The following is a 26,040-nucleotide window of genomic DNA, read 5'->3' on the forward strand; positions in this document are numbered from 1 at the left end:
GGATCCTATTTATTGTCTTGTGTTTCCTGGACACCCCTGTGTGCTTATGTTTAATTTTTAAATTGAATTTTATATGGGGTTTTTATTTGCTGAAAACCAGGCTGTTGATCACATTTGGGAAGGGTACCTGTCTTAATGACTTAATTGGGAAAGTTGAGTTCTTGTAAAATACAAAATCCAAGGACCCCTGGGATTTAATCCGGTTGTCACTTTTCAGCAGATCACTTTCTGATAGTTAAGCATACTGAATGCTACTTTTTATTGACAAACTGGCTATAATACTCTGGGGAGAAAATTCCTAAAGGGATACAGATTTCTACAGTAATACTGGCAGCTGATATTTCAGTGAATTTTTATTTTGATATGTTTAAATGGAAATGCCAGAGCTGAAATTTTTAAGGCTTTTATAGCTTGTATTGAAATGATTGGAGACATGGTTTCTTTATTAGCTATTTTGAAACCTGTGGAGTTATGCAAAATTTTTAAAAAGTGGCACCAGTTGCTATATATCTAGTTAGTTCCTTTACTCTTATTTTTTAAAGGGAAGCAGGACACACCATTTCCAGGGTTGTAAATACATTTGGGGCTTGTTTTTGGCATGGGTTTGGAAGGAGGTTATTAAGTATTCATTCTAATTTTGTTATTTTTCTAATTGCCAGAGATGGTTCCACTGAAATTCAAAAACATAGGGAGTTGCATACGAAGTCTAAATGTGCATTGGATTTTGAAAATACTAGGTCGGTGCAAAAGTAATTGCAGCAACCTAATATGTATTTAGAGAAGTACTAGCATGTAAAAGGAAACCTATTAAATGGTTTAAAGGAATGAGAAATAGGAAATTGCTAGAATCTAACTGATGTTGGCTTTAGAGGTAAGATTGTTCAGCTATATTAGTGGAGATCTAGTCCAATGCTATAGCAAATTCCAGGGGTCTTAGGTGCATGCAATTCTACTTTCTAAAATAAGACTTAGATTCTAACCCAGACACTTGGATTATACTGAGATAAATATGTAAATAAGTTTTAACAAGTCTGACTACTGGCAAGCCAGATCTTCAGGTTAACTAAGAAAAGCCCAGAAACTTCATTATTTACTGTGCTTTGTATGGCATAACTGTTAACAAGGCAGTAAAATGATACATATCTGAATTGGACCATAGTAATAAAATGATTTATCAATATCATTTGCAAGATAACTGTCAGGTTGAGATTAATAGTAAGTGGTAGCTTCCCAGAAGGTTTGTTTGGTTTAGCTGTGCCCTGGGATTACCTTTTATCTTCGGCATGTTTCTAGGCATGTTTCCTTAACTTAGGAACTTCCTTGATTTTTAAGTTCAAATTTGGAGGTTATGTGAAGTGATTGAAATAAGTCAGGCTGAGGAAGTCGGTAATTTCAAGAATATAGAGAAAGCAAGGTTGTGATCTAAACGAGAAGCTTAAATTTAGGAAATGATTAGAATATAAATTGTTAAAACCAAGATTTTGGCCACAGGTGAAAATAGGAACATTGGAAATGAGTGCCATTTAAATAAAATGCTAAATATATAAGCCAGGAGTCAGCAGAGTTAAGCCTGTGATCTGTTTTTGTACATCCCTGAGCTAAGAATGGTTTTTACGTTTGTATAGGATTTAAAAAAAGACTCAGAAAATGTAGGCAGCCCAGCATAAGATACCACTCTACACAATGTTTGCTGACCCCGATTTAAACTGTCACCCCCAGGTTACAAGAGGTTTTGTTTTGCCTTGTTTTTTGGAAACAAGTCATGCTCTGTTGCCCAGGCTGGAGTGCAGTGGCATGATCTCAGCTGACTGCAACCTCCGTCTCCTGGTTGGTTGGGATTACAGGTTTGCACCACTGCCCCCAGCTAATTTTTTGTATTTAGTAGAGATGGTGTTTCACTATGTTGGCCAGGCAGGTCTTGAACCCCTGGGCCTCCCAAAGTGCTGGGATTACAGGTGTGAGCTACTGAGCCCAGCATAAAGGTTCTTTTAAAATAAAAGTTAGGGCTGGGCACGGCGGTTCACACCTGTAATCCCAGCACTTTGGGACGCTGAGGCAGAGGTTCGAGACCAGCCTGGCCAACATGGTGAAACACCGTCTCTATTAAGAATACAAAAAAAATTAGCCAGGTGTGGTGGCACACACCTGTAGTCCTAGCTACCTGGGAGGCTGAGGAGGAGAATTGCTTGAACCCAGGAGGCAGAGGTTGCAGTGAGCTGAGACCGCACCACTGTACTGCAGCTTGGGTGACAGTGATACTCCATCTCAGAAAATAAAGTTTTAGTTACAGATAACAAATTAAGTGCTACCTGATGGGAAGTTGTAAAATGAGAAGTAATTTTAAAGCAAACTTTACGCTTATAATCAGAATAAGGGCAAGATGTCGTGACTTATTAGTAAAACATGTTTTGTTATTTTTAAAATATGTAGTCTACAGCTTAAAATATATTCTGAAAGCTGTTAAGAGGAGTATAAATCTGTTACAAAAATACTATGATTATAGTTTAGTATTTTACAGTGACGCTTCACATCACTTTGTGTAAGTCCTTTGTGTTGTACAAAGATTTTTCCGTGGGATAAGAATTATGAACATTTTATATAGGTAAAAGGTTCCATAGGTAAAACTCCATAGGTTGAGTTGGGGCAGAAATTAATGACTCCTGGAGACTGCTTTTTTCTTTTGAGTTTAGAATGCCCATTTGGACAAAATTTGGCTTTTGTGCTATTGATTACTTCTGTACTAAACTGGTAGTCAATTGTTAACTTCTAAATGGAAGGGAAAAAACTCACACAAGTTAGAAAATGATTTACCAAATTGTATTTTTGAGGTAATATGTATGTATTTAGGGTTTTAAATCAGTAATGTTTGTTCCTTTTGCTGCCCATTTGGGAGTATGTGGCAATTCCTAGTGCGCTTGTGCGACATTACTCCTGAGACTTGTATGTGCAAGAAAGTATATAAAAGATACCTGGTGGTAACTTTATATCTGAGTTCTGATTCATTGTGGACTTTTAGAAATCTATTTAGATAATTGGTTCATAACAGGTGATCAGTTACTGTGAACTGACCTTGTGTGGCTTTATTCCTTAAATAGACATTCTAGGTGTTACTGGGATAGAAGCATGGAAAGTGAAGGGCTAATATTTAAGGATTTTGTTAATGTGTTACTGAGTAGGGAAAATGTGAAGTAGCTTATCCTTGGACAGTTGTATTACGTTGAACTAATCACTTTATTTGCAGTTGTAGCTGATTCAGTTCTAGATTTTAGTACCAAAAAGATCCAATTTAAAGAAACAGTTTTTATATACTTAGAATGAAAATTCTGTTTAAAGTGGTCTTGGTTCTTCACAGTTGCCTAGAATTTTGTTGGATTGGGACTAAAATGTTCTGTTAGCCAATGAATAACGTCCAAGAACATTTTTGTTTTATTTTGGGAACTTTGCATATTCTTTGTTTTACACTTTGGACATAATAACCCACAAAGAAATGTTGCTTCATATTGCAGCTACACTCTGAGAGTACTAAGATAAACACGTGTTTAGACATTGTCAGAGTGCCCAGGCTACTGGGGTTCTTTGGGAAAGACATGGACTGAAAATGGGTGGGTTTTGTATTTTCCCTGTTACACGACTGAACATATTTAGGCCTTTGTCATTGGTGAACTAAACACATGTCTTTGTTTAGAGTTAGGCAGTTGGTTTATATACTTTCCCTGAAGATATTGAATTTCTTGTTTTTATTTTTGAGACGGAGTCTTCTTACTCTGTCGCCCAGACTGGAGTGCAGTGGCATGACTTCAGCTCACTGCAACCTCCGCCTCCCAGGTTCAAGCAATTGTCCTGGCTCAGCCTCGTGAGTAACTGGAAGAGTAGCTGGAATTACAGGTGCCTGCCACTACACCTGGCTATTTTTTTGTATTTTTAATAGAGAGCGCTTTCACCATGTTGGCCAGGGTGGTCTCAAACTCCTGACCTCAGGTGATCCACGTGCCTCGGCCTCCCAAAGTTCTGGGATTACAGGCACGAGCCACTGTGCCTTGCTGTTTTGTTTTTTGAGACAGTATCTTGCTCTGTCACTCAGGCTGGAGTGCAGTGGTGTGATCTTGGCTCATTGCCACCTCTGTCTTCTGGGTTCAAGCAATTCTCATCCTTCAGCCTCCCAAGTAGCTGGGATTACAGACATGCACAACCGTGCCCAGCTAAGTTTTGTAATTTTGGTAGAGGGGGTGTTTCGCCTCATTGGCCAGGCTGGTCTGGAACTCCTGGCTTTAGGTAATTCACCCGTTTCAGCTTCCCAAAGTGCTGGGATTACAGGCATGAGCCACCAAACCCAATCAAAATAACTTACAAGGTTTGTTTTTTTTTTTTTTTTTTTTTTAAAGAAAACTTTCATTAACAGCTACAGATAATTTGGTTTTAATTTGATTTTGTGTTTTAAGCTTTGTAGTATACTTCTTGTATATTTTCCAAGCCTTTACTTAGGTACTAAAGCCTAAATTAGGAGGTTCTGAAGAATGTATGGGAAGCCTGGATTGGATAAAGCTTTTCTTAAGGCCGATGTTCACTGGTCAGTAGTCACGAGCAAATCAATACACATGGCAGGTATGTTGTGTTTGCCTCAGACCTCTGTATTTTGTTCATAACAGTATACGTTGAAGATGGAGTGGCACTTAGTCACAGTATATCAACAAAATTTAGTAGATTTTGTTGATACACAATCCAGTATTAACGATTGGACTGACCTCTTGCAACTTTAGTCAAATGCTAGAGCTAGAAGTCTGCTTTGGATGCTGAGTAATTCTAAGTGAAAATGCAAACAACATGAGAGGTTCTCTTCAGGAGAAAATGGACAGTTTAGAGAAAACTTCAAATAAACTGTTGATTGAAGAATTTAGCCAGCACTTCTCAGTTACAGGAGAGCGTGGATGTTTCCTCTTTTTAAGATCATCAATCTCTTGCTACTTAGGGTTATTAAACCATAAAAATAACTGCAGATTTTTAGATGAAAACTTTTGAATTGAAGATTGCAGCAGTAGCTGATGAAATTGCTTACTGGCTGATTATCATTGCAAATTATTTTAATCTCACAAGCAGGTTAAAAGTGGATGTAATTCTTTTTAAACCATCTCTACAGCTACTCTGAAAGCTACTCTGCCAAAGACAGATTAGAGTCGATCAACTAAATAGATTCTGAAGTGTTTACAGGAATGCAAAGGAATCCAGTCAATTTAAGTATGAGAGTTGGGGGGCAGGGGAGAAACTTTGGAAACAAGTGTTGTGAAAAGGGAATGCTCTTTGTACTTAATTTTCATCCAATTTTGAAAGTGTTTTTACAGTTTTCTAACTAGTGAAAATGCCCTGAGTATGAGTGGATATTCTGCCTTTCCTTGAAGGGTTTTCTTGGGTCCTATTACCTGTAGGTGGTAAAACGTCTGAAATTGGAAGATATTTTGAACCTCACCTGTCATAGTCTTGCATAGGTAAGCCAAGGTCTCTTGATGGAAGAATTCCTTAAAGTTGGGGAACTTGAAAAGAGATCTGAATTGACTTAAAGGAACCCTTTGGCAGCATATAATAGGTTTGTATCTTAGTGATGTGATTGAAGTCTCAGAAGAGCCAACTTTAGAATAGTTTTGGCTGGGCGCGGTGGCTCAAGCCTGTAATCCCAGCACTTTGGGAGGCCGAGGCGGGTGGATCACGAGGTCAAGAGATCGAGACCATCCTGGTCAACATGGTGAAACCCTGTCTCTACTAAAAATACAAAAAATTAGCTGGGCATGGTGGTGCATGCCTGTAATCCCAGCTACTCAGGAGGCTGAGGCAGGAGAATTGCCTGAACCCAGGAGGCGGAGGTTGCGGTGAGCCGAGATCGCGCCATTGCACTCCAGCCTGGGTAACGTGAGTGAAACTCCGTCTCAAAAAAAAAAAAATAGTTTTGAGGCTTGTAACATGAAAAGAAGTGACCACTAGCAAAGTATGGAGCCAGTTACCACAGCGTGAAACAAGGGCACTTACTTGTGTTTCTACAGCTCATAGCAACAAAAATTGAGTTAAATACAATCCTAATTCCTTTTTGTTTAAGAAGTAGTCTTTATTAGTGGGATGTGGTGTCTCATGCCTGTAATCCCGACGCTTTGGGAGGTTGAGGCAGGCGGATCACAAGGTCAAGAGTTCAAGACCAGACTGGCCAACGTGGCGAAACCCCCCGTCTCTACTAAAAACATGAAAATTAGGCCTGGTGGCAGGCACCTGTAATCCCAGCTACTTGGGAGGCTGAGGCAGGAGAATCTCACTTGAATCCAGAAGGCGGATGTTGCAGGGAGCCGAGACTGCACCATTGCACTCCAGACTGGACAACAGACCAAGACTCCAAAATGAGAACAAGAAATAGTCTTTATTTTTAGAAAAAGGTAAATTGGGTGGAGTTCTAGATATTTCAGTTAAAGAAGGAAGAGCATATTTTCTGGTTACTTCCTTTAAAAGACAATGTTCCTATTAATGGCTTAAAATAGTCCATTTATCAGTTTACTTCAAATCGCTCTTTTTGAGGCGTGGTACTTTCCTTTTTGTGGCCTATCTGTGCCTTCTATTACAGGATTTAGACTAGCTGGGTAGATAAATTAGCAAATTCAAGAGTGCCAGATTTGTCCCTGTGTCACTTGTTTTTAAATTTATATGGTTTTTAGGTTGATTTCTCAAGAACCAAGAATGAACTAGAACTTCAGAAGTATGGAAACACCAGTTTGTGGTTGCCCCATAAAAACTTTCTTTGGTCTGAATTTATTTCAAAGGTTTTTTGGAGACTTCAAAGATTTGTACAGAATCACAGTTACAGTTAACTACAGTCAGAATCTCAATGTAAACTTGTACAATATTTGCATAGAATGGAATTAGAGAGTATTTAAAAGTTATGCTTTGAGACTAGACTAGCTGGTATAAGGTATTGTGTGAATTCCATTGTTATTTGACCTTTGTATCTGTTTCTTCACCTGTTTGGTAGTAAGAACTGATTTACAGTCCTTAAAAACTATGCACTAAGTACTGTTAGTGTTATTGGGTATAATTAACAATTCCTATTAGAAGAGGAATTGGCAAAAGTTGGCTTATTATTATATGTATTTATTTTGAGATGGAGTCTCATTCTGTTGCCCAGGCTGGAGTGCAGTGGCACAATTTCAGCTCACTGCAACCTCTGCCTCCCCAGTTCAAGCGATTCTCCTGCCTCAGCCTTCTGAGCAGCTGGGATTACAGGCGCCTGCCACCACACCCAGCTAATTTTTGGTAGAGACAGAGTTTCACTGTGTTGTCCCTGCTGGTCTTGAACTCCTGACCTCAGGTGATCTGCCCGCCTTGGCCTCCCAAAGTGCTGGGATTACAAGCATGAGCCACCGAGACCAGCCTTTTTTTTTTTAAATTGTGACGGAGTTTCACCATGTTGGCCAGGCTAGTCTCAAACTCCTGACCTCAAGAGATCTGCCCACCTTGGCCTCCCAAAGTGCTGGATTATAGGCATGAGCCACTGTGCTTAGCCTATATATATATAAACTGGATTTCAAAGACTGATTACCTCAAATACTACCTTAATGCTCCCACCCCCAGGTTACTTGATTGTGCCATGTGCTTTGCCTTTTCTTTGTCTGACAGAAGCACTAAGGATCAATGCAAGTGCCAAACACAGAAGGTGGAAGGGGAAAGAAACATGGGCCAGGGCCACAAAGAAAGTGGTCAGTAGTATGTCTCTAGACTCAGGTCTTTGAAAATAAATTGGTAGTATTTTATTGAGTATCCAATTACAAGAGTATTGAGCAGGTATGATTAAAAGAATGCAAAAAGTCTAAAAACTATGGCTAGAGATAACCATGGTTAGCATTTTGGTGTATATTCTTTATGATTTTTTGCATTGATTTGTAAAAGTGAAATGATTCTATTTAGCCTTTTTATTATTTTTTTCCAGACGTCATTACAAATATTCAGCCTTTTGTAAATGACCATTTCCATGTCAAATATTGATATACTTTTTTAAGTATAACACTCTGTTGCCCAGGTGATCCTCCTGCCTCCGCCTCCCAAGTAGGTGGGACTACAGCCATAAGCCACCATGCCCTGCTAATTAAAAAAAAAAAAAAAAAAGATAGAGATGGGGTCTTGCTATGTTGTTGCCCAGGCTGGAGTGCAGTGGCGCCATCTTGGGTCACTGCAACCTCCACGTCCTGGGTTCAAGAGATTCTTCTGCCTCAGCCTCCTGAGTAGCTGGGATTATAGGCATGTACCACCACACGTGGCTAATTTTGTACTTTTAGTAGATATGAGGTTTTTCCATGTTGTTAGGCTGGTCTCGAACTCCCGACCTCAGGGGATCTGCCCGCCTCCCAAAGTGCTGGGATTACAGGCGTGAGCCACGGCAACTGGCTAATGAGATGTCTTAAACCTGCTGGAGTCTTAGATTCCTTGAAATTCAGTATTTAATTGTACTGATATGTCATGATTTAACCAGGTCTCTATTGAAGGGCATTTAAGGCTTTTCCCCGTCCCTGCCCCTCACCATTTTATAAAATCAATGCTGCTGAGGAATCCTGCATTCAATTTAATATATTTATACTGTTCCTTAGGTTATAGTGTAGGAGTTGACTTGCTTATTCAAAGTTTATTGAATATTGTCCATCTGCCTTCTACAAAGGAGCCAACTTATTTTTATTTTCTTTTTTATGAGATGGAGTCTCACTCTTGCCCAGGATGGAGTGTAGTGCCACAATTTTGGCTCACCGCAACCTCCGTCTCCCGAGTTCAAGCGATTCTCATGGTTCAGCCTTCCAAGTAGCCAGAATTATAGGCATGTGCCACCATGCTTGGTTAATTTTTGTCATTTTAGTGGAGATGAGGTTTTCGCTGAATTGGCCAGGCTAGTCTGAAACCCCTGGCCTCCAGTCATCCACTTGCCTTGGCCTCCCAAAGTGCTGGGATTATAGGTATGAGTCAATTGCACCTGGCCCTCTTGTTTTTTTTTGTTTTTGTTTTTTTTTCATCCAGCCCAAAATGTCACCACTTGGGTTTGTATGAAAGCTTCAAGACATCAGCATTTCTTCTCCCAGGGTATAGGGTGGGACCCCCTCATGGAAGGGTCTTAAGACCCACAATCGGAAAGGCAGGGGAATGTTAGAGTGAAAGGAGGGTAGGGGAAGGTTAGAGGCCAGCCACTGGGGCCTGACAGACGCAGCATTATCTCAAAACACTAAGGAGGGCTATGGGAGTTATTATGGGACAGGGATCTTGATCTTGAGCAAGAAAGAATTTGAGGTAAATGAGTAAACCGAAAGTAAGTTTATTAAGAAAGTAAAGGAATAAAATAATGGCTACTCCATACATAGAGCAGCAACATGGGCTGCTTGATTGAGTACACTTACATTTCTTTCTTTCTTTCTTTTTTATTTCTGAGACAGAGTCTTGCTATGTCACCCAGGCTGGAGTGCAATGGCATGATCTTTGTTCTCTGCAACCTCCACCTCCCAGCTTCTAAGCAATTCTCCTGACTCAGCCACCTGAGTAGCTGGGATTACAGGCACAGGCCACCATGCCTGGCTAATTTTTTTTTTTTTTTTTTTTTGAGACAGTCTCACTCTGTTGCCAGGTGCTAGGCTGGAGTGCAGTGGCAAAATCTCGGCTCACTGCAACCTCCACCTCCCGGGTTCAAGCAATTTTCCTGCCTCAGCTACTCAGCGAGTAGCTGGGACTACAGGCGCACGCCACCACGCCCAGCTAATAATATTGTATTTTGAGTAGAGATGGGGTTTTACCATATTGGCCAGGCTGGTCTCCAACTCCTGACCTCAGGTGATCCACCCACCTCAGCCTCCCAAATTGCTGGGATTATAGCTGTCACCGAGCCCAGCCAAGTTATTTCTTGATAATGCTAAACAAGAGGTGAATTATTCATGAGTTTTCCAGGAAAGAGATGGGCAATTCCCAGAGCTGTGAGTTTCTTCCCCTTTTAGACCCTATTGGGTCATGGCACTGGAGGGAGTGTCTGTTAACATGCTAATGCATTATAATTAGCATATAATGAGCAGTGAGGATGACCAGCTTGGTTTTGGTGGGTTTTGTCTGGCTTCTTTACCACAACTTCTTTCATCAGCAGGGTCTTTGTGACTTGTGTCTTGTGCTGACCTAGCTCATCCTGTAACTAAGAATGCCTAACCTCCTAGGAATGCAGCCCAGTAGGTCTCAGCCTTATTTTACCCAGCCCCTATTCAAGATGGAGTCGCTCTGGTTCAAACACCTCTGACATTATGAGCCAGCAACCATAGATGAAAACCAATATTTATCATTATATGTGAGAGATGGGAAAGTTCTTCAAAGTTTTATATTAGACTACATTATAAGGAGTTACAGTCTCTTGCTCTATGGCCATTATCCGCTATTAGTGTAAACATATACTCATGTATATATATTCTTCAAATCAGCTACCTTGACTCACTCTGACTTGTCTGAACAGAACTGAGCAAGCTCCAAACCCTGGTGCATGCCATTCCTTATTTGGAAACCCTCCTTTCTCCTGACTAGCTTCCTCTTTTTCCTCATCTTCTTCCTTGTCTTCTTTCCCCCCCTTAACTATTCAGGAAATTTTCAAGTTTTTAGCCAATCGGGTGAAACATAGAATGTGAGGTCCCGTTCTGGCCAATGAAAACTGACACAGCAGTAGGGCAACTGCATCAGGATATGAAAGTTATAAATATCCCTGTCTCCTTTGTTCAGGTGTGCTCTCGTGGCAAGACTGCCGGCGAGTTGCACCCTTCCTGCTGGTAGTAAAAGTAGCCTTGCTGAGCAATCCATTGTCTCGGTGTGGATTCTTCCCGACATTACAAACCTATTTCCAACATTATCACACCATGAAATTACTGACAATTTTCCTGAGAAATGAAAGTCTGACTCTACATTGGTGAGTTCTGCCCAAACCTGGTGAATCTAGCAACTTGGCTTGGGGTTTTTACTAGTGTTGTGGGGGCAAGAGGGAGAAGAGCAGATTGTGAAAACCACTTGGGACAAGGCAGAGCAGAGTTACCCATCCTCTGTCATTCATGGAAAGAGGACACCTTATCTGGCAGAGTAGCTGCCAAGGACATGCTCAAATATGTCTTTAAAACGAGAAACACCCCTCTGTGCATTCACAGTGGTGCTGTCAACAAACAGTGGGGTAGAATGAGGTTTGGGAAGGAAAATGAGCAAATGCAAACAATTGTCCCAATAATGAGGAAGTGGGCACAGCTGGGCTAGCTTCTGGACTAGAAAGAATTAGACAAAGCAGTGGCAGCTGATACTGCTGTGAAAAGAAAATCAATCTAAGCTAAAGGGAATAGTCAAGCTGGGAACTGCATCAGGCAAACCTGCCTCCCAATGTCTCCCACCTCAAAAAGAAACTGTCTACTTTCGTCAAAATTTGCCTTCGAGGGCTTCAGGATCTTTACCCTAAAACAGTTCTGTTGAATTTCACCATAGCTGATCTCCACTGGTGTGGGACAAAGTATAGACAGAACTCAGCATCATCCCTCTGCTCACCTGAGCTACCTCCTTCTTACATGTAAATTGTGTATTTAATGAAAGGCTGATCAAAACCCCAAAAGAATGCAACCTTTTGTCTCTTATTTACCTATGACCTGGAAGCCCCCACTTGGAGTTGTCCCACCTGTCCAGACCCAACCAATGTACATCTTCCATATGTTGATTGATCTCTTATGTCTCCCTAAAATGTATAAAACCAAGCTGTGCCTCAACCACTTTGGGCACATGTCCTCTGGACCTCCTGAGGCTGTGTCAGTGTGTGTCCTTAACCTTGGCAAAATAAAAACTTTTTAAATCAATTGAGACCTTTTACAGATGCTTGCGGGTTCATGATGCTTCCTTTTTTATTGCTAGCTACTATGGACCAGGCCTGATGCTGGTGCTGGAGAAACACTGCCAAAGTGCCTGCTTTCAAGTTGTTTGCAGTCCAACAGAGAAAGTAAGTATTGGAATTCATGCTGAGGAGGCCTCAGCATCCATAGGAGTCTTTAGGAGTCAAGGAAGGATTCCTTTAAAAAAAAAGAAATCTTTTTTTGGGAAGACAAATGAGAGTTGCAGTATCATCTGAGACTCTAAGGGAAAAAAGGGTTGGAGTTAAATGGGAGACTTGTTAAATGGGGCGTTGTGGACACGAGAGAGGGGAGAAGAGTGGCTGAGATGGATAACGGGTCATCAAAAGGAAACCAAAGATAGGAAAAACCAGGTATTGTAAGAAAACAGTGAAGTTAGTTCCCATTGCCAAAAGATAGTTGGTTGGTCCATTTCTGAGGTGGTGGCCTTGTCTGGCATGGTTTGTGCCAGTCAAGGGCATGTCCTGGGTGCAGGCAAGCTACAGCGATGCTGAGAGGAAAGGAACCCTTGGGGGTGCCCCACAATAATAGCTAAATAAAAAAAAATATTAATAGAAAGGAAGGAACTTTTCAAAAAAAAAAAAAAAAAAAAGCCTGAGAAAACTATCGATGTTAAGTTTGGAATTGCAGGAAACAAGGATGTATCAAGAGTTTCAACATGAAGAAGCAGAGCAACTGTCCATTGCTCAATTTTTAGATCTCTGGGGGAAATCTGGTAAACCTAAAGCGCAAGAACAGTTATTTATACAAGACTGGGCTCTGTATGGACAAGTTTCTAGTGCCGCACATTAGGAAAGAAGTACACATTTGCAACAGGTATTTTGTTAAATGAAAATCCAGAGGCTGGGCACAGTGGCTCATGCCTGTAATCCCAGCACTTTGGGAGGCCTAGGTGAGTGGATCACGAGGTCAGGAGATCGAGACCATCCTGGCTAACATGGAGAAACCCTAACTCTACTAAAAATACAAAAATTAGCTGGGTTGGTGGTGTGTACCTGTAATCCCAGCTACTCGGGAGGCCGAGGCAGGAGAATTGCTTGAACCAGGGAGTCAGAGTTGCAGTGAGCCCAGACTGCACCCTTGCACTCCAGCCTGGCAACAGGCCAAGACTCCATCTCAAAAAAAAAAAAAAAGAAAATCTAGAGGATGATGGCAAAGCCATCTCTTTTCCAGTGTTTGTGTGGGAAGGGGTGGGGGTTAGACCCCAGGCTTGACAGGAATTTAAGAAAAAGTGTTTTGGATCTTTTATCCTGTTCTTTTGAGAAGAGCACTATTAGTAGTTTAGACAAAGACTTTTCTCCACCAGCTTGGCAGAAGTGCCTATGGTGAAGAGCCAGAGGCAGCAATGCGCCAGGGAGGGTAACAAGCAAGGGGCCACAGCTTTAAAGAGCAAAACATGGATCACGTTCCAAGTCCATGCTGTGGATAAGAGAGTTATCTTCCAGGCTCAACTTGAGCTGTCCGAGGGCCAGCTCAAAGTCTTCTTGGGGCGTGAAAGCTGTGCCTTTGGGAACAGGGGACAGACAACTTCTGAGGGTAACCTTGGAGGTTGGGGTCTTAGACCCTGAGACAGCCCTGGTCCTGAAGGCAGCACCTGCTACAGCAAAAAGGAGAAGAAACAAGGGGTCAGAGAGCCTTTGGTTCAGCCCTTTACAAGACACCTGAGATTCAGAGGGGATGCTGGCTGGCTCAGGGTCCTATAGTGAGTTTATGGTAGCTCTTCACCATCCAGCTGCCCTTGACTCACTGAAAGGGATGAAGCCAAAATAAAACAATAAAGCAGCACAACTAGGAAAAAGGTACATTCTTAGACTTCTACAAATAAAACCACTCATGACTACCTTGTGGGCCCTTTGACACTGGTGTTTACCAGTGTCTTTTATGTCCTCATCCATAGAACTAGGCTGATTTGTTATGGTGGCTCCCAGTAATCTAGGAGCCATCGAGAGCTGTGCTCTCCAAAACAGTAGCCCCTAGCCACATGTGATGATTCAAATTTACAATCAAAATTTAATTCCTCAGTCAAGCTAAACACATTTCAAGTGTTTAACATCCCGTGTGCCTAGTGTTTACTGTATTGGCCAGTGAGTGTGGAGGTAGAACGTTTCCATCATCTCAGGAAGTTCTGTTGAACAGTGCTGATCTGCTGTGTACAGTCTGCTACGTAGCAGGTGATTTTAGAAATAGTCTTTGCATGAATGGTCCTCTGGACTGTTTGCCGTTACTGCTAGGAGCTGTGGTTTCCACTCTCCTCCTCTTTTCCCTTTCTGGCCAGCATAGCCAAGAAAGTTACCAGGAATTCAAGTTGGAGTTTCTAAGTCCACATGGTGAAGGATGTAATCTTAAGGCCCTGGGAAAAATAAGATGAGGCATCTGTGTGAAGATCCAGTTCCTAAGAACCTCCCAGAGCTGGCTTGCCTGTCCTCTAGCTGCAGGCAGACTGATGGTGGAACCCAGAGATGACAACTGCTGGCGTTGGGGCTGGGAGAATTGGGGTAGACTGTGCTGGCTGGGGGCACACTGACTTTCCAGGCTTCAAGCTTCACCACTCAGAGCATGAGAGAGTCACACCCCATCTTTAACTGATCCAGAGTCAGCTTATCACCACAGGAGAAGGTGAGTGGGTGAAGAGAACTTGAGGGGAAAACAGAAAGGGAGATGTGCTGAGGCTCCAGGTCTTCCAGGGAGTCAGAGAGAGGCACCTCATGTGCGGGGAGATCATCTATGTTGGAGGGTAGGTAGCCATCATGGGTGGGAAGGTCGCCCGCCGGGAGCACCGTCCAAGGACTGGCTGGGTTTTCTGGCTTTGAGTCAGGGCCCCTGCTCTCCAGCACCTTGTACAGATCTACCAGTTGTCTCCTCTCAGCTGGGAGAGCTCTTGAAGGTGGTGGACTTGAGGCACTGGGCAGCTTGTCTTTCTCAGAGGTCTGGTGACCTTGGATTCCTTTTCCCCTTTGTAGCCAGTTGGAGCCATGGGGACGTCTGAAGACTGGGGTCACTTGATGAAGGACTTCACTGATGACCAGGGGTTCAGGGTCTTCAGGAGTGGGCCAGTCTGTCAGGAGCCTGTCCAAGGGCAGCTGTGTATTCTCCTGAGAGAAAGGAGGAGGAAGAGGCTCATACGCTATAGAAGCGACCTTAGCAAACTATTTCTCCAAGGTTCCCAAAGGCCTCACAACCTGCACTGCCTCCTCAGCCCTGGTTGGAACATGGTGGGCACTGGAGTTTGTGAGGTAAGAGAAACAGTTAACAGTGTCAAGGAGGCAGAGGAGCAGGAGTCAGAGACTCCTCTCAACCAGCCAGTGAGTGATTCACTACCCCATTCAACTTTTAACCTGTTTCTTTTTTTGTCACCCAGGCTCAAGTGCAGTGGCGCGATCTTGGCTCATTGTAACCCCCACCTCCCAGGTTCAAGTGATTCTTGTGCCTCAGCCTCCTGAGTGGCTGGGATTATAGGCATATACCCCTATGCCCGGCTAATTTTTATATTTTTAGTAGAGACGGGGTTTCACCATGTTGGCCTGGCTGGTCTAGAATTCCTGACCTCAGGTGATCTGCCTGCCTTGGCCTCCCAAAGTGCTGGGATCACAGGTGTGAGCCACCGTGCCCGGCCCCGTTTCTAATGTCAACCAAGCTATACTACTTGCTTTTCCTGGAGGACAGAGGGCACCAGAGATGCAAAGGAAAGGCTGAGACTTCTGTCTGGGGTAGGAGGCCAGGAAGCCTTTAGGGTCACACTAAAACAGGTGATGTGGGGACACAAGAGCTGAGTCCTAAGAGATGTGTGGTATTTTCCAGGTAGGGAGGTGCTGGCAAGGAGGACTGGTGTGTTCTGGAACCTGCTCGTTATTTCTTATGACTGATAACCCAAGGCTTCAGAAATAGGAAGCGATCACATCACACAGTGCCTTTTACGTTATGCAAGAGGGTTTGGACGTTGGGAGAACTACCGAAAGATTTCAGGCAAGGTAATATCCTTGTCACATCTACTTTTAAGAAAGACTACTTTGTCCTATTTCACACAGATGAGTAAAAATTAAAAAAAAAAAGACTACTTTGGAGTAACATTTTTAGAAGAAATTTTTATCCTTTTTGCCTTTAGCTAATTTTGTTTGTAACAGACAAAATTAGCTTATACTTTTGTTAATTAATAAATTCTCTCCCTTGTTTTCTCTTAGCATCCTGCCAGTGCCCAGCTCTTCAATGTAGTACCTCTTTCCTTTCCGAACTTGCTGCCAGTTCCTGAGTCTAAGTCCTGGGCACTTTATTAACATTTTTAAAAACTGGGCTTTAATTGGGGTCTCCTTGCATCCTAGAAAGATCCCACACACTGGCTGTCTGATATTTCCCAAGCAGAGGTCCAGAGCCTCTGTCGACTCAGCTTCCATGCACAGGCAGGATTCTAGCACTGGCCCTGCAATTGGTTCCTGTGCTTCCTCAGCCTCCCGGTCCTCTTCAGAAGCTGCTCTTTCAGCCACCGTCCCAGTCTTACTAATCACGCCCTTCTCTCAGTGCCCCACACATTTTTGCTTCCACCGCCAGCCCCCAGTCTTCTTTCTGTGTGTCTTCCACTGTCCCCTGCTTGACACCTTCCCCTTCCATGAGACCCCTGGTGACTGTCCCTTCCCCTGGATGCCTATTCAGTGAAGCAACCCATTAGATTCTTGGCATGTTGTGCTTTGTGCTGTCGCTTTCTTTACATACCTGTAAGCCATGTGTGCACTGGGAGGAGTAGGATGACAAAAAATAGCCTTGGGACAAGGCACACCCTGGGGACTAGTCCCAACTCTGACACTGTAGCCTGGGAATACCCAATCAACCTCTCTGGGGCCGCAGTTCTCTGATTTCTTCAATGACAAGTTGTGCAAGAGGGGTTTGGTCTGGATCTTCTGACGTCCCCTCCCTTGCCTTGGGCAAGACAAGTGTCAGGAAGGTGAACAACGGCACTGTCTCAGAACAGATTTCCATGTAGGGCCCCACCAAGCTAGAGGATGTGCATGTTTCACTTCAGGGAGCCTGCTCTTTTCTGATCACTGCTCAAACTGGCCCTGGCACGTTGGTCTGGCTTGGAACACAGCTGGCAGCTCTGGGAAGCTGAGCTGCCAAAGTGCTGCTACCGCAGATGTGGGAGAGATTACATGGCTTGCGAAAATGGCTTGTTTTCACAAGGTGAGGCGTTTGCTCTGCCATCATGAGAGCGACAGCAACACTGAGAGGCTGCTTCTCCCGTCTTTTACAAAGCAGGCCCTCTGGCTTGCAAGTCCTTGGAGGCAGGCCTCTTAAACCACTATCAGTTCAGGAACCTCATGCCACTATTTTAAGCTTTTACAAGCTAGATAACACTCCAGCGATCCCCTTTATGATTTGGCCTTTTCCTCCAGAGCTTTAGGGCACATGGTTTTGTAGCCACATCTTAAGAAACAGTAGGGGATGGAAGGCCTGAAAGCTCAAAGCACATTTGCTGGAAGGAAAGGACACACTATTGTGTTTCTGTTGTCTGCCCCTGCCTAGCACCAGGAGAGCAGTTTGGTTTCTAAAAACAGTCCACCTCCTTCAAGGGTCAAGGCACACTGGCCATCTCAAGGCCTTCATTCTGAAGGCCATATTTAAACTGCTTAATTAAAAAATTTTTCTAATTCACTGGTTATTTTTGCAAAAAAAAATATAGGTACATAGTTTTCTTAAGATATTCGAGGCTGGGCATGGTGGCTTATGCCTGTAATCCCAGCACTTTGAGAGGCTGAGGGAGGTGGATCACTTGAGGCCAGGGGTTCAAGACCAGCCTGGCCAACATGGTGAAACCCCGTCTCTACTAAAAATACAAAACTTAGCCAGGCATGATGGCAGGTGCCTGTAATCCTAGCTACTTGGGAGGCTGAAGCAGGAGAATTGCTTGAACCTGGGAGGCAGAGGTTGCAGTGAGCTGAGATCACGCCATTGCACTTTAGCCTGGGCAACAAAGACTTCATCTCAAAAAAGAAAAAAAAAAAAAAAAAAAAAAAGATATTCTAAAAGTTCAAAGGGACTATGTAATGAAAATTAAGTGGCCCTCATACTCTCAGCCCCCTCCCTTTACCCATTTCATATGTATCAGTGGGCTTCCAGAAATATCCTGTGCCCATGCTGCAGATCTATGAGTGTGTATAAAATCGCCCTCATTTTTATATAAATGAACGCACTTTAGACAATTGTTATAAATGTTGCACTTTTTACTTTTAAGTATCTTCGAGATCTTTAGGCAATATAGATCTATCTCATTTTCTTAGTAGTTGCCTAATATCCTGCTGTACGAATGTACCCGAAATGTTTAATCTGCCCCCTGGTGGACCTTTCCATTATGCTTCTGTTGATAATGCTGCAATGAACATTCTTATGCTACACAACTTTAGGTGTACATGTACCAATTCTTTCACCTTCCTCCTTTCTTACTTTCTCTAATAAGTCCGTTCAGCTCAGAGGTGTAGACTGCTAAAAAACACTCTCCTCGCCCTGTGATAAAAGATCCTTTACAATGTATAATGCAGTGATCTGGCTTGGTTGTGAGTCCAGGATCCGCCATTTACTCGCTAATGTTGGGCAAGTTACTTAGTCCTCAGTTTCCTCATATGAAAAATGATAATAATCATATAATCTCATATAAAGCTGTTGCATGGGTTAAATGTTAATATACAAAAATATTTTCAAAAGTGTCTGGTACATAGAAGGTAATATATCTAAATTATAATAATGAATATATAATATTATATAATTATTATATGACATAGAATATATAAAATATATAAATTTAGAACCTGTATATTATATATATACACAAACTGCTGTTATTATCACTATTCTTGCAGTTGCAACTTGACAGGGACAAAATCCCTTGGAGGAGACTTAAATTATGTGTCTTCCCAGGAAGAGGGTGAATGACCTCTGCCTTGTATGTCCAATGTGTTTTACATGGCATCTTATTTGATCCTCACAGTGGTATGTAAGAATGATATTGTCAACTCCTGTTTTATGGAAGCTGAAACTTGGGCCCAGATAGTTGGGCAAGTTGCCTCAGAGTCACACACATAGTAAGCAGCAGAGGCAGGGGTGGCCTCCAGGCTTGATTTCAAAGGCACTAAACTGTAGTGACTTAAATTCCTAAGGAAGCTATGACTGGGATCCGCTCTTTTATTTATTTATTTATTTATTTATTTTATTTTTTGAGTAGAGGCTAAGACTATGGACCACTGGCTTCTGGCCTGAGGAAAGGTATGGGTGACAGAACACACTGGGTAGTTAAAGAGAAGTATCTTGGGCGAAAAGCGTTACAAGGTTTTGGAAAAGGAGCCTGGAGCTGTCAAAGCCTCAGACAATGGGAGGAATATTGGCTTGCCACTTCTGTCTCCTATTTCTCCCCTTAAATGTAGTCTTCGTGGCAGGGCACGGTGGCTCATGCCTGTAATCCCAGCACTTGGGCAGATTACAAGGTCAGGGGTTCAAGACCAGCCTGGCCAACATAGTGAAACCCTGTCTATACTAACAATACAAAAAAAATTAGCTTGGTGTGGTGAGCACCTGCAATTCCAGCTACTGGGGAGGCTGAGGCAAGAGAATTGCTTGAACCTGGGACGCAGAGTTTGCAGTGAGCTGAGATCGTGCCACTGCACTCCAGCTTGGGTGACATAGAGAGACTCTGTCTCAAAAAAAAAAAAAAAATGTAGTCTTCATATTCAGATGTTTTTAACTTCCAGACCCTCCACCAGGGATGGCCCATCTTGCCCACTGTGAGCTTTCTCACCTCCGTTCCTGGGCCTCAGCAGCTCCTTCATTTCCTTTACTCTCTGCTTTCTCATCTGCCAGCTGAGCTGCCTCTCCTTTAAAACCTTTTCTTTGCACAATGGAATGATATACTGGCTTCCTGCCCAAACCAACATAGTGTGAGTTCTATTTATCTGTTCTATGCTCAGATAGGAAAATCAAAATCTTCAATTCTCTTGAATTTTGGATGAGTCAATGCTCAGGCTAGTATTCAACAAATGGCCAAAAAAAAAAAAAAAAATCTTGCTTTCTTTTGAAATAAGTTAGGTGAGGAGAACAGGAGAGCAGCTTGGTGAGAAGGGGAATGTGAGGCATCCTGAGGAATAAAAAGCTAGGGGGCTTTTAGTCTTATGATTATAAACTTCAGAAGATTCCTGCACATGGCTGCTCTTAAGTTCAGGAAAAAAAATGAGAGTGATGACTCAGTGGTAGCTGAGCATGAATAATTTCAGCTCAACTGTATGATCTTAGCACCTGGGCTTCCTTGTAACTACAATGGAAAACTTAGATGTGGCGATCACCAGAACCCCAATGACTGACCACAGAGGCATTATACCTTACCTCCACGATGGGATATTTCTTAGTGCAAGTGCTGTTTGCTGGATCTGGAATTTCTCTGCTACACCACTGAGGTCTGAGGGCCTCTAGGAGAACAATTACCCTATAGATAAAGAAAACAGTGACATTTGCTTAAGTGTGACACAGTGGCATGGAAGCACAGGTTCTCAGTGCAGTAATTTCATTGTAAGGGCTGCTTCTGTATATAAATAAGTAAAATGTAAACACTGATGTATCGTCCAAGGCAGGTGATTTATCGTCCAAGGCTACAGTAGTTTTCTGTAAAGTTACAACACAGCCACTTGGGGTTTGCTAAATAAACCATGGAACTTTTGATCAACCTGATAGCACTCTATCAGTATCCAGCTATGCCTCCATTCAACAAACATTGATTGAACCCCTAATATGTGACCGGCACCATGCTGCCTGCTGAACATTGAAGATGACATGTTCCCTACCCTTGCTACTTAGTTAATTAGAATATTTACAAAGAGTTTGTAATGACAGGTAAATTATGCAAAGAGTTAAAAAAAAAAAAAAGGATTCAGAGTGGTATAAATAGCTTGAACATAACCATGTTAAAAATGCCAAGAAAAAGTATTATAGGGAAATATCTGAAATATCTATTAACAGTGGTTGTATTTGGCAGTAAGAGGAAATACAGGTCTTTTATGATGTAGAGGGAAAAATCCTAAAAACGTTTCTTATAAATGCATGTGATGTAGACTTTCTTTTTTTTTTTTTAAGTTCAAGACAAATATGAAACATTTTTAAAGACTTGGCTTTAATAAGCTTTGATTTTTTTTTTAAGTGTGCTTTACAATTTGTCTAGCCTTTTGAAGTAAGAGATGTGGCCATGTGACTAGGTTTTCTCCAGAGAAATATGAGCAGCAGTGTCTGTGATCTCATAGAGATCATGCAGATGAGGACAATGCCCAAGGGGTGGTATGCCAAAAAGATGGAAGAAAACTGGGTCCCCAAATGACTGTGGAGCGCAGCTGCCCACCAATCTGGACATCTTACCTCAGGACCATCATATGGAAGAGAAATAAAGTATTATTTAAGCCGCTGCATTTTGGGTTCTCTTTTTTTTTTTTTTTGAGATGGAGTGGAGTCTTGCTCTGTCTCCAGGCTTGACTGCAGTGGCGTAATCTCGGCTCACTGCAAACTCCACCTCCTGGGTTCAAGTGATTCCCCTGCCTCAGCCTCCCAAGTAGCTAGGACTACAGGTGCATGCCACCACACCTGGCTAATTTTTTGTATTTTAGTAGAAACGGGGCTTCACCATATTGGCCAGAATGGTCTCGATCTCCTAACCTCGTGATCTGCCTGCCTCAGCCTCCCAAAGCGCTGGGATTACAGGCATGAGCCACCACACCCAGCCCTCTCTCTTTTTTGTTTTTAAAGGTAGTTTAGCCTGCCCTGTAACTGATCTTCACAATTTCTGTGAAGAGGACGTATGTGATCCTAGTTGACTCCTATTGAGTTAAACTGTTTCAAAGTCTATCTAAAGAGAGCTCTGCTTTGAAGTATCTATCACACATTAGATCTTCAATAAATGTGCAGCCTGTTGGACAAGTTCAGTGGTTGGTAGAATGACTTTGAGTTAGTTTTATTTTGATCTCTTCTCTTACTTTACACAGCATTTGAAGAAAACTTCGTACTGAATAACCAACTCATTAAAAATCTTTTCTTTGAAACATAATACGTATTTACTAAGGAAATTTTAGAAAATATAGTTAAACAAGAAAAACTAAAATCACCTACAATTCTATCCCCAGATATAAACACCATTAATATTGTGGCTTATATCCTTGGGGCAGGGAGTAATTGCCACTCAGTATTCATTTCCCTGACCCATGGCAGCAACAGCTATTACCATTTTTTAACCTCATTTACCAAATTGGCAGATGTAACCAACTCACTTTTGCTGGAAGTAATGTGTCGAGAAAATGCCCACCATGATGATAGCAATGCAAATGCTTGGTGCCACAAACGCCATCCAATTGGCTTTACCTGAAAAGTGAGGGAATCCTGTGACTGAGTGAGTTATTGTCAGTGAACATTTCAAAATCCTGTTTGGTGTATGAGCCCTCTGGGTTTTACCCACAGCTCCTGGGCAGCTGTACTCAGGAACAAGATCAGTTCATTTCTGTCTATGCAGTATGAGAAATGCGACCCTAGGGGGGCCAACTCTATGATTCTAAGAGGAGCTCTGGCCCTACAGGGCTCCTCCCGCTCACAGGGGCAGAAAGAAAGGAGGTACAGAATGCAAAGCACGTTGTGAATTGGCAGTCCTGCCCTAGTCCCAGCTCTGCCACTAACAGATGTGTAATCTGTGGACTTCCGTTTCTTGATCTATAAAATGTGAACGGTGACATGTACCTTGCTGGTTGTTATGAAGATCAGAGATGGTATATTTAAAGCCCATGGCAGTATGTCTGAAGATAGGAGGTCCTCAAGAAACAGTAGCTATCAATTTTAGCAAAGTATGGGATAAGTCTTTAGCTAGCTAGGGTGATTATGAAATTTTTGAAATATGTGAAATTGTGCCTGTTCCTTCCTATGAAAAGAACTACAGCATTTTACTACTTGTTGGAATTGTCCATTAATTCATCCAGCACTTGCTGAGTACTAGCCATGCAACAGGCTCTGTTGGGTGCTAGGATACAAAGATAAATAGGATATCGGCTCTGCTGTCTAAACAAGTAATGAATATAGTGTAGGACACAGATGTGTGAACATGTAAAGAGTAAGCCACAATGCCATGGTGATATGGTTTGGCTGTGTCCCCACTCAAATCTCATCTTGAATTGTAGTCCCCATAATCCCCACATGTGGTGGGAGGGACCTGCTGGGAGGCAATTGAATCATGGGGGCATTTACTCCATGCTACTGTTCTCATGACATGAGTGAGTTCTCACAAGAATCTGCTGGTTTTATAAGGGGCTTTACCCCTGCTTTGCTCTCATTCTTCTCTTTACTGCTGTGAAGAAGGATGTGTTTACTTTCCTTTCAGCCATGACTGTAAGTTGCCTGAGGCCTCACTCAGGAAACATATCTGGTCTCAGGTAAGTCCTTATGGCAGCATGAGGACAGATTAATACAGTAAGTAAATTGGTACCACAGAGAGTGGGGCACTGCTGTAAAGATACCTGAGGATGTGGAAACAATTTTGGAAATGGGTGAAAGCAGAGGTTGAAACAGTTTGGAGGGCTCAGAAGAAGACAGGAAAATATGGGAAAGTTTGGAATTTCCTAGAGACTTGGAGGGCTCAGAAAGCAGGAAAATGTGGGAAAGTTTGGAGAGTCCTAGAGACTTGTTGAATGGCTTTGACCAACATGCTGATAGTGAAATGGACAATAAAGTCCAGGCTGAAGTGGTCTCAGATGGAGATGAGGAACTTGTTGGAGATGAGGAACATTTTACTGGAGTAAAGGTTACTCTTGCTATGCAAAGAAACTGGTAGTATTTTGTACCTTCCCCAGAGATCTGTGGAACTTTGAACTTGAGAGAGATGATTTAGGGTATTCTAAGAAATTTCTAAGAAGCAAAGCATTCAAGAGGAAGCAGAGCATAAAAGTCTGAAAAATTTGCAGCCTGATGATGCAATAGGAAATAAAACCCTATTTTCTGGGGAAAAAGTCAAGCTGGCAGCAGAAATTTGCATAAGTAACAAGGAGCCAAATGTTAATCACTAAGACAATGGGAACATGTCTCCAGAGCATGTCAGGGACCTTTATGACAGCCCCTCCCATCACAGCCCTGGAGGCTTAGGAGAGAAAAATGGCTTTCAGGGCCAGGTCCAGGACCCCCCCTTCTGTGTACAGCCCTGGGACTTGGTGCCCTGCATCCCAGCTGCTTCAGCTATGGCTAAAAGTGGCCAACATACATCTCAGGCTGATGCTTCAGAGGGTGCAAGCCCCGGGCCTTGACAGCTTCCATGTGGTGTTGGGCCTGTGGGTACACAGAGGTCAAGAATTGAGATTTGGAGAACACCTAGATTTCAGAGGAATTATGGAAGTGCCTGGATGCCCAGGCAGAAGTTTGCTGCAGGGGCAGAGCCCTCATGGAGAACCTCTACTAGGGCAGTGTGGAAGAGAAATGTGGGGTGCAAGCCCCTACATAGAGTCCCTTTTCACTAGTAGAGCTGTGAAAAGAGGGCCACCATGCTCCAAGACCCTACAATGGTAGATCCACTGACAGCCTGCACCATGAAGATGGAAATGCAAGCCATGAAGGCAGTTGGGAGGGAGCTATACCCTGCAAAGCCACAGGGGTGGAGCTGCCCAAGGATGTCGAAGCCCACCTCTTGCATCAGCATGATCTGATGTGAGACATCAAATTAACCCGTTTATGCCTGAGGTTGCAAATTTTTTAATTTTTGCATGAGTGAAAAATCAGACCTTGGTGATGATCTTAAGCAGTAGGATATAAATAACTCCCACATACTTAGTGTTCCAATAATGGAATACTAGGCATAAGTGCGTCTAGGCAGGAGATCATTTTGGAGCTTTAATGTTTAATGAAATCTCTATTGGATTTTGGACTTCCATGGGGCTTGTAGCCCCTTTGTTTTGGCCAATTTCTCCCATTGGAAGGAGTGTATTTACCCAATGCCTATACCCCCTTTGTGTCTAGGAACTAGGTTGTTTTTGATTTTACAGGCTCATAGGTGGAAGGGACTTGTCTCAGATGAGACTTTGGACTTGAACTTTTGGACTGTTACTGGAATGAGCTAAGACTTTGGGGGACTGTTGGAAATACATGATTGTGTTTTGAAATGTGAGGACATGAGATTTGGGAGCTGTCTGGGGTGAAATGATATGGTTTGGCTGTGTCCCAACCCAAATCTCATCTTGAATTGTAGTTCTCATGATACCCATATGTGGTTGGAGGGACCCACTGGGAGGTAATTCAATCATGCGAGCAGTTACCTCCATGCTGTTCTCATGATGGTGAGTGAAGTCTCATGAGAATCTGATGGTTTTATAAGAGGCCTTTCCCCCACTTGGCTTTCATTCTTCTCTTCCTGCTACCTTGTGAAGAAGGACGTGTTTGCTTTCCCTTCTGCTATGATTATAAGTTTCCTGAGGCTTCCCTAGCCCTGTGGAATTGTGAGTCAATTAAACCTCTTTCCTCTATAAATTATCCAGTCTTTGGTATGTTGTTATAGCAGTGTGAGAATGGACTAATTCACATGGGATATATATGAAAACAGGGGTGTATGCAATGTCCACAGCAGTGTAGCAGAGAACAGTATGGAAAACTGGCTCACAAGTAGTGGAGGAAGGTTTTGCAAAAGGCACAATGTCAAAAGTTTAGAGGTGATGAGCTGGGCATGGTGGCATGAACCTATAGTCTCAACTACTTGTGAGGCTGAGGCACGGGGATCACTTGAGCCCAGGATTTTTTTTTTTTTTTTTTTTGAGACAGAGTCTCGCTCTTTCACCCAGGCTGGAGTGCAGTGGTGCCATCTCAGCTCACTGCAAACTCCGCTTCCCAGTTTCAAGTGATTCTCATATCTCAGCCTCCTGATTAGCTGGGATTACAGGCATGTGCCACCACACCTGGCTAATTTGTTTTGTATTTTTAGTAGAGACAGGGTTTCTCCATATTGGTCAAGCTGTTCTCAAACTCTTGACCTTGGGATCCACCTGCCTCGGCCTCCGAAAGTACTGGGATTACAGGCATGAGCCTCCACGCCTGGCCTAGCCCAGGATTTCAAGGATGCAGTGAGCTATGATCATGCCACTATATTCCAGCCTGGGCAACAGAGTAAGAC

At 42.8% G+C, this 26,040-nt stretch overlaps 1 protein-coding gene and 1 long non-coding RNA gene across 4 annotated transcripts in view; one reads left to right on the top strand and one right to left on the bottom strand.

Annotated features, from left to right (window-relative positions):
- Positions 1-9,768: 9,768 nt before the first annotated feature.
- On the top strand, positions 9,769-19,624 carry LOC119471835. The gene is made up of 3 exons (XR_005200932.1): positions 9,769-9,890; positions 14,138-14,142; positions 19,614-19,624. It is a non-coding gene; the product is annotated as an uncharacterized LOC119471835 (long non-coding RNA).
- The window catches only part of IL12RB2 (interleukin 12 receptor subunit beta 2), an 88,888-nt gene continuing 77,062 nt past the window's right edge, over positions 14,215-26,040 (bottom strand). For all 3 annotated transcript variants that reach the window (XM_037739930.1, XM_037739928.1, XM_017532331.2), the window contains 3 exons: positions 22,181-22,271; positions 20,259-20,358; positions 14,215-14,995 (listed from right to left, as the gene is read on the bottom strand). In XM_037739930.1, coding sequence (XP_037595858.1) covers positions 14,453-14,995; positions 20,259-20,358; positions 22,181-22,271 — 734 coding nt within the window. In that variant the 3' untranslated portion in view covers positions 14,215-14,452. The remainder of the gene's footprint in view (positions 14,996-20,258; positions 20,359-22,180; positions 22,272-26,040) is intronic.

Source organism: Cebus imitator, unplaced genomic scaffold (assembly GCF_001604975.1).
Source record: "Cebus imitator isolate Cc_AM_T3 unplaced genomic scaffold, Cebus_imitator-1.0 Scaffold3, whole genome shotgun sequence".
NCBI lineage: Eukaryota > Metazoa > Chordata > Mammalia > Primates > Cebidae > Cebus > Cebus imitator.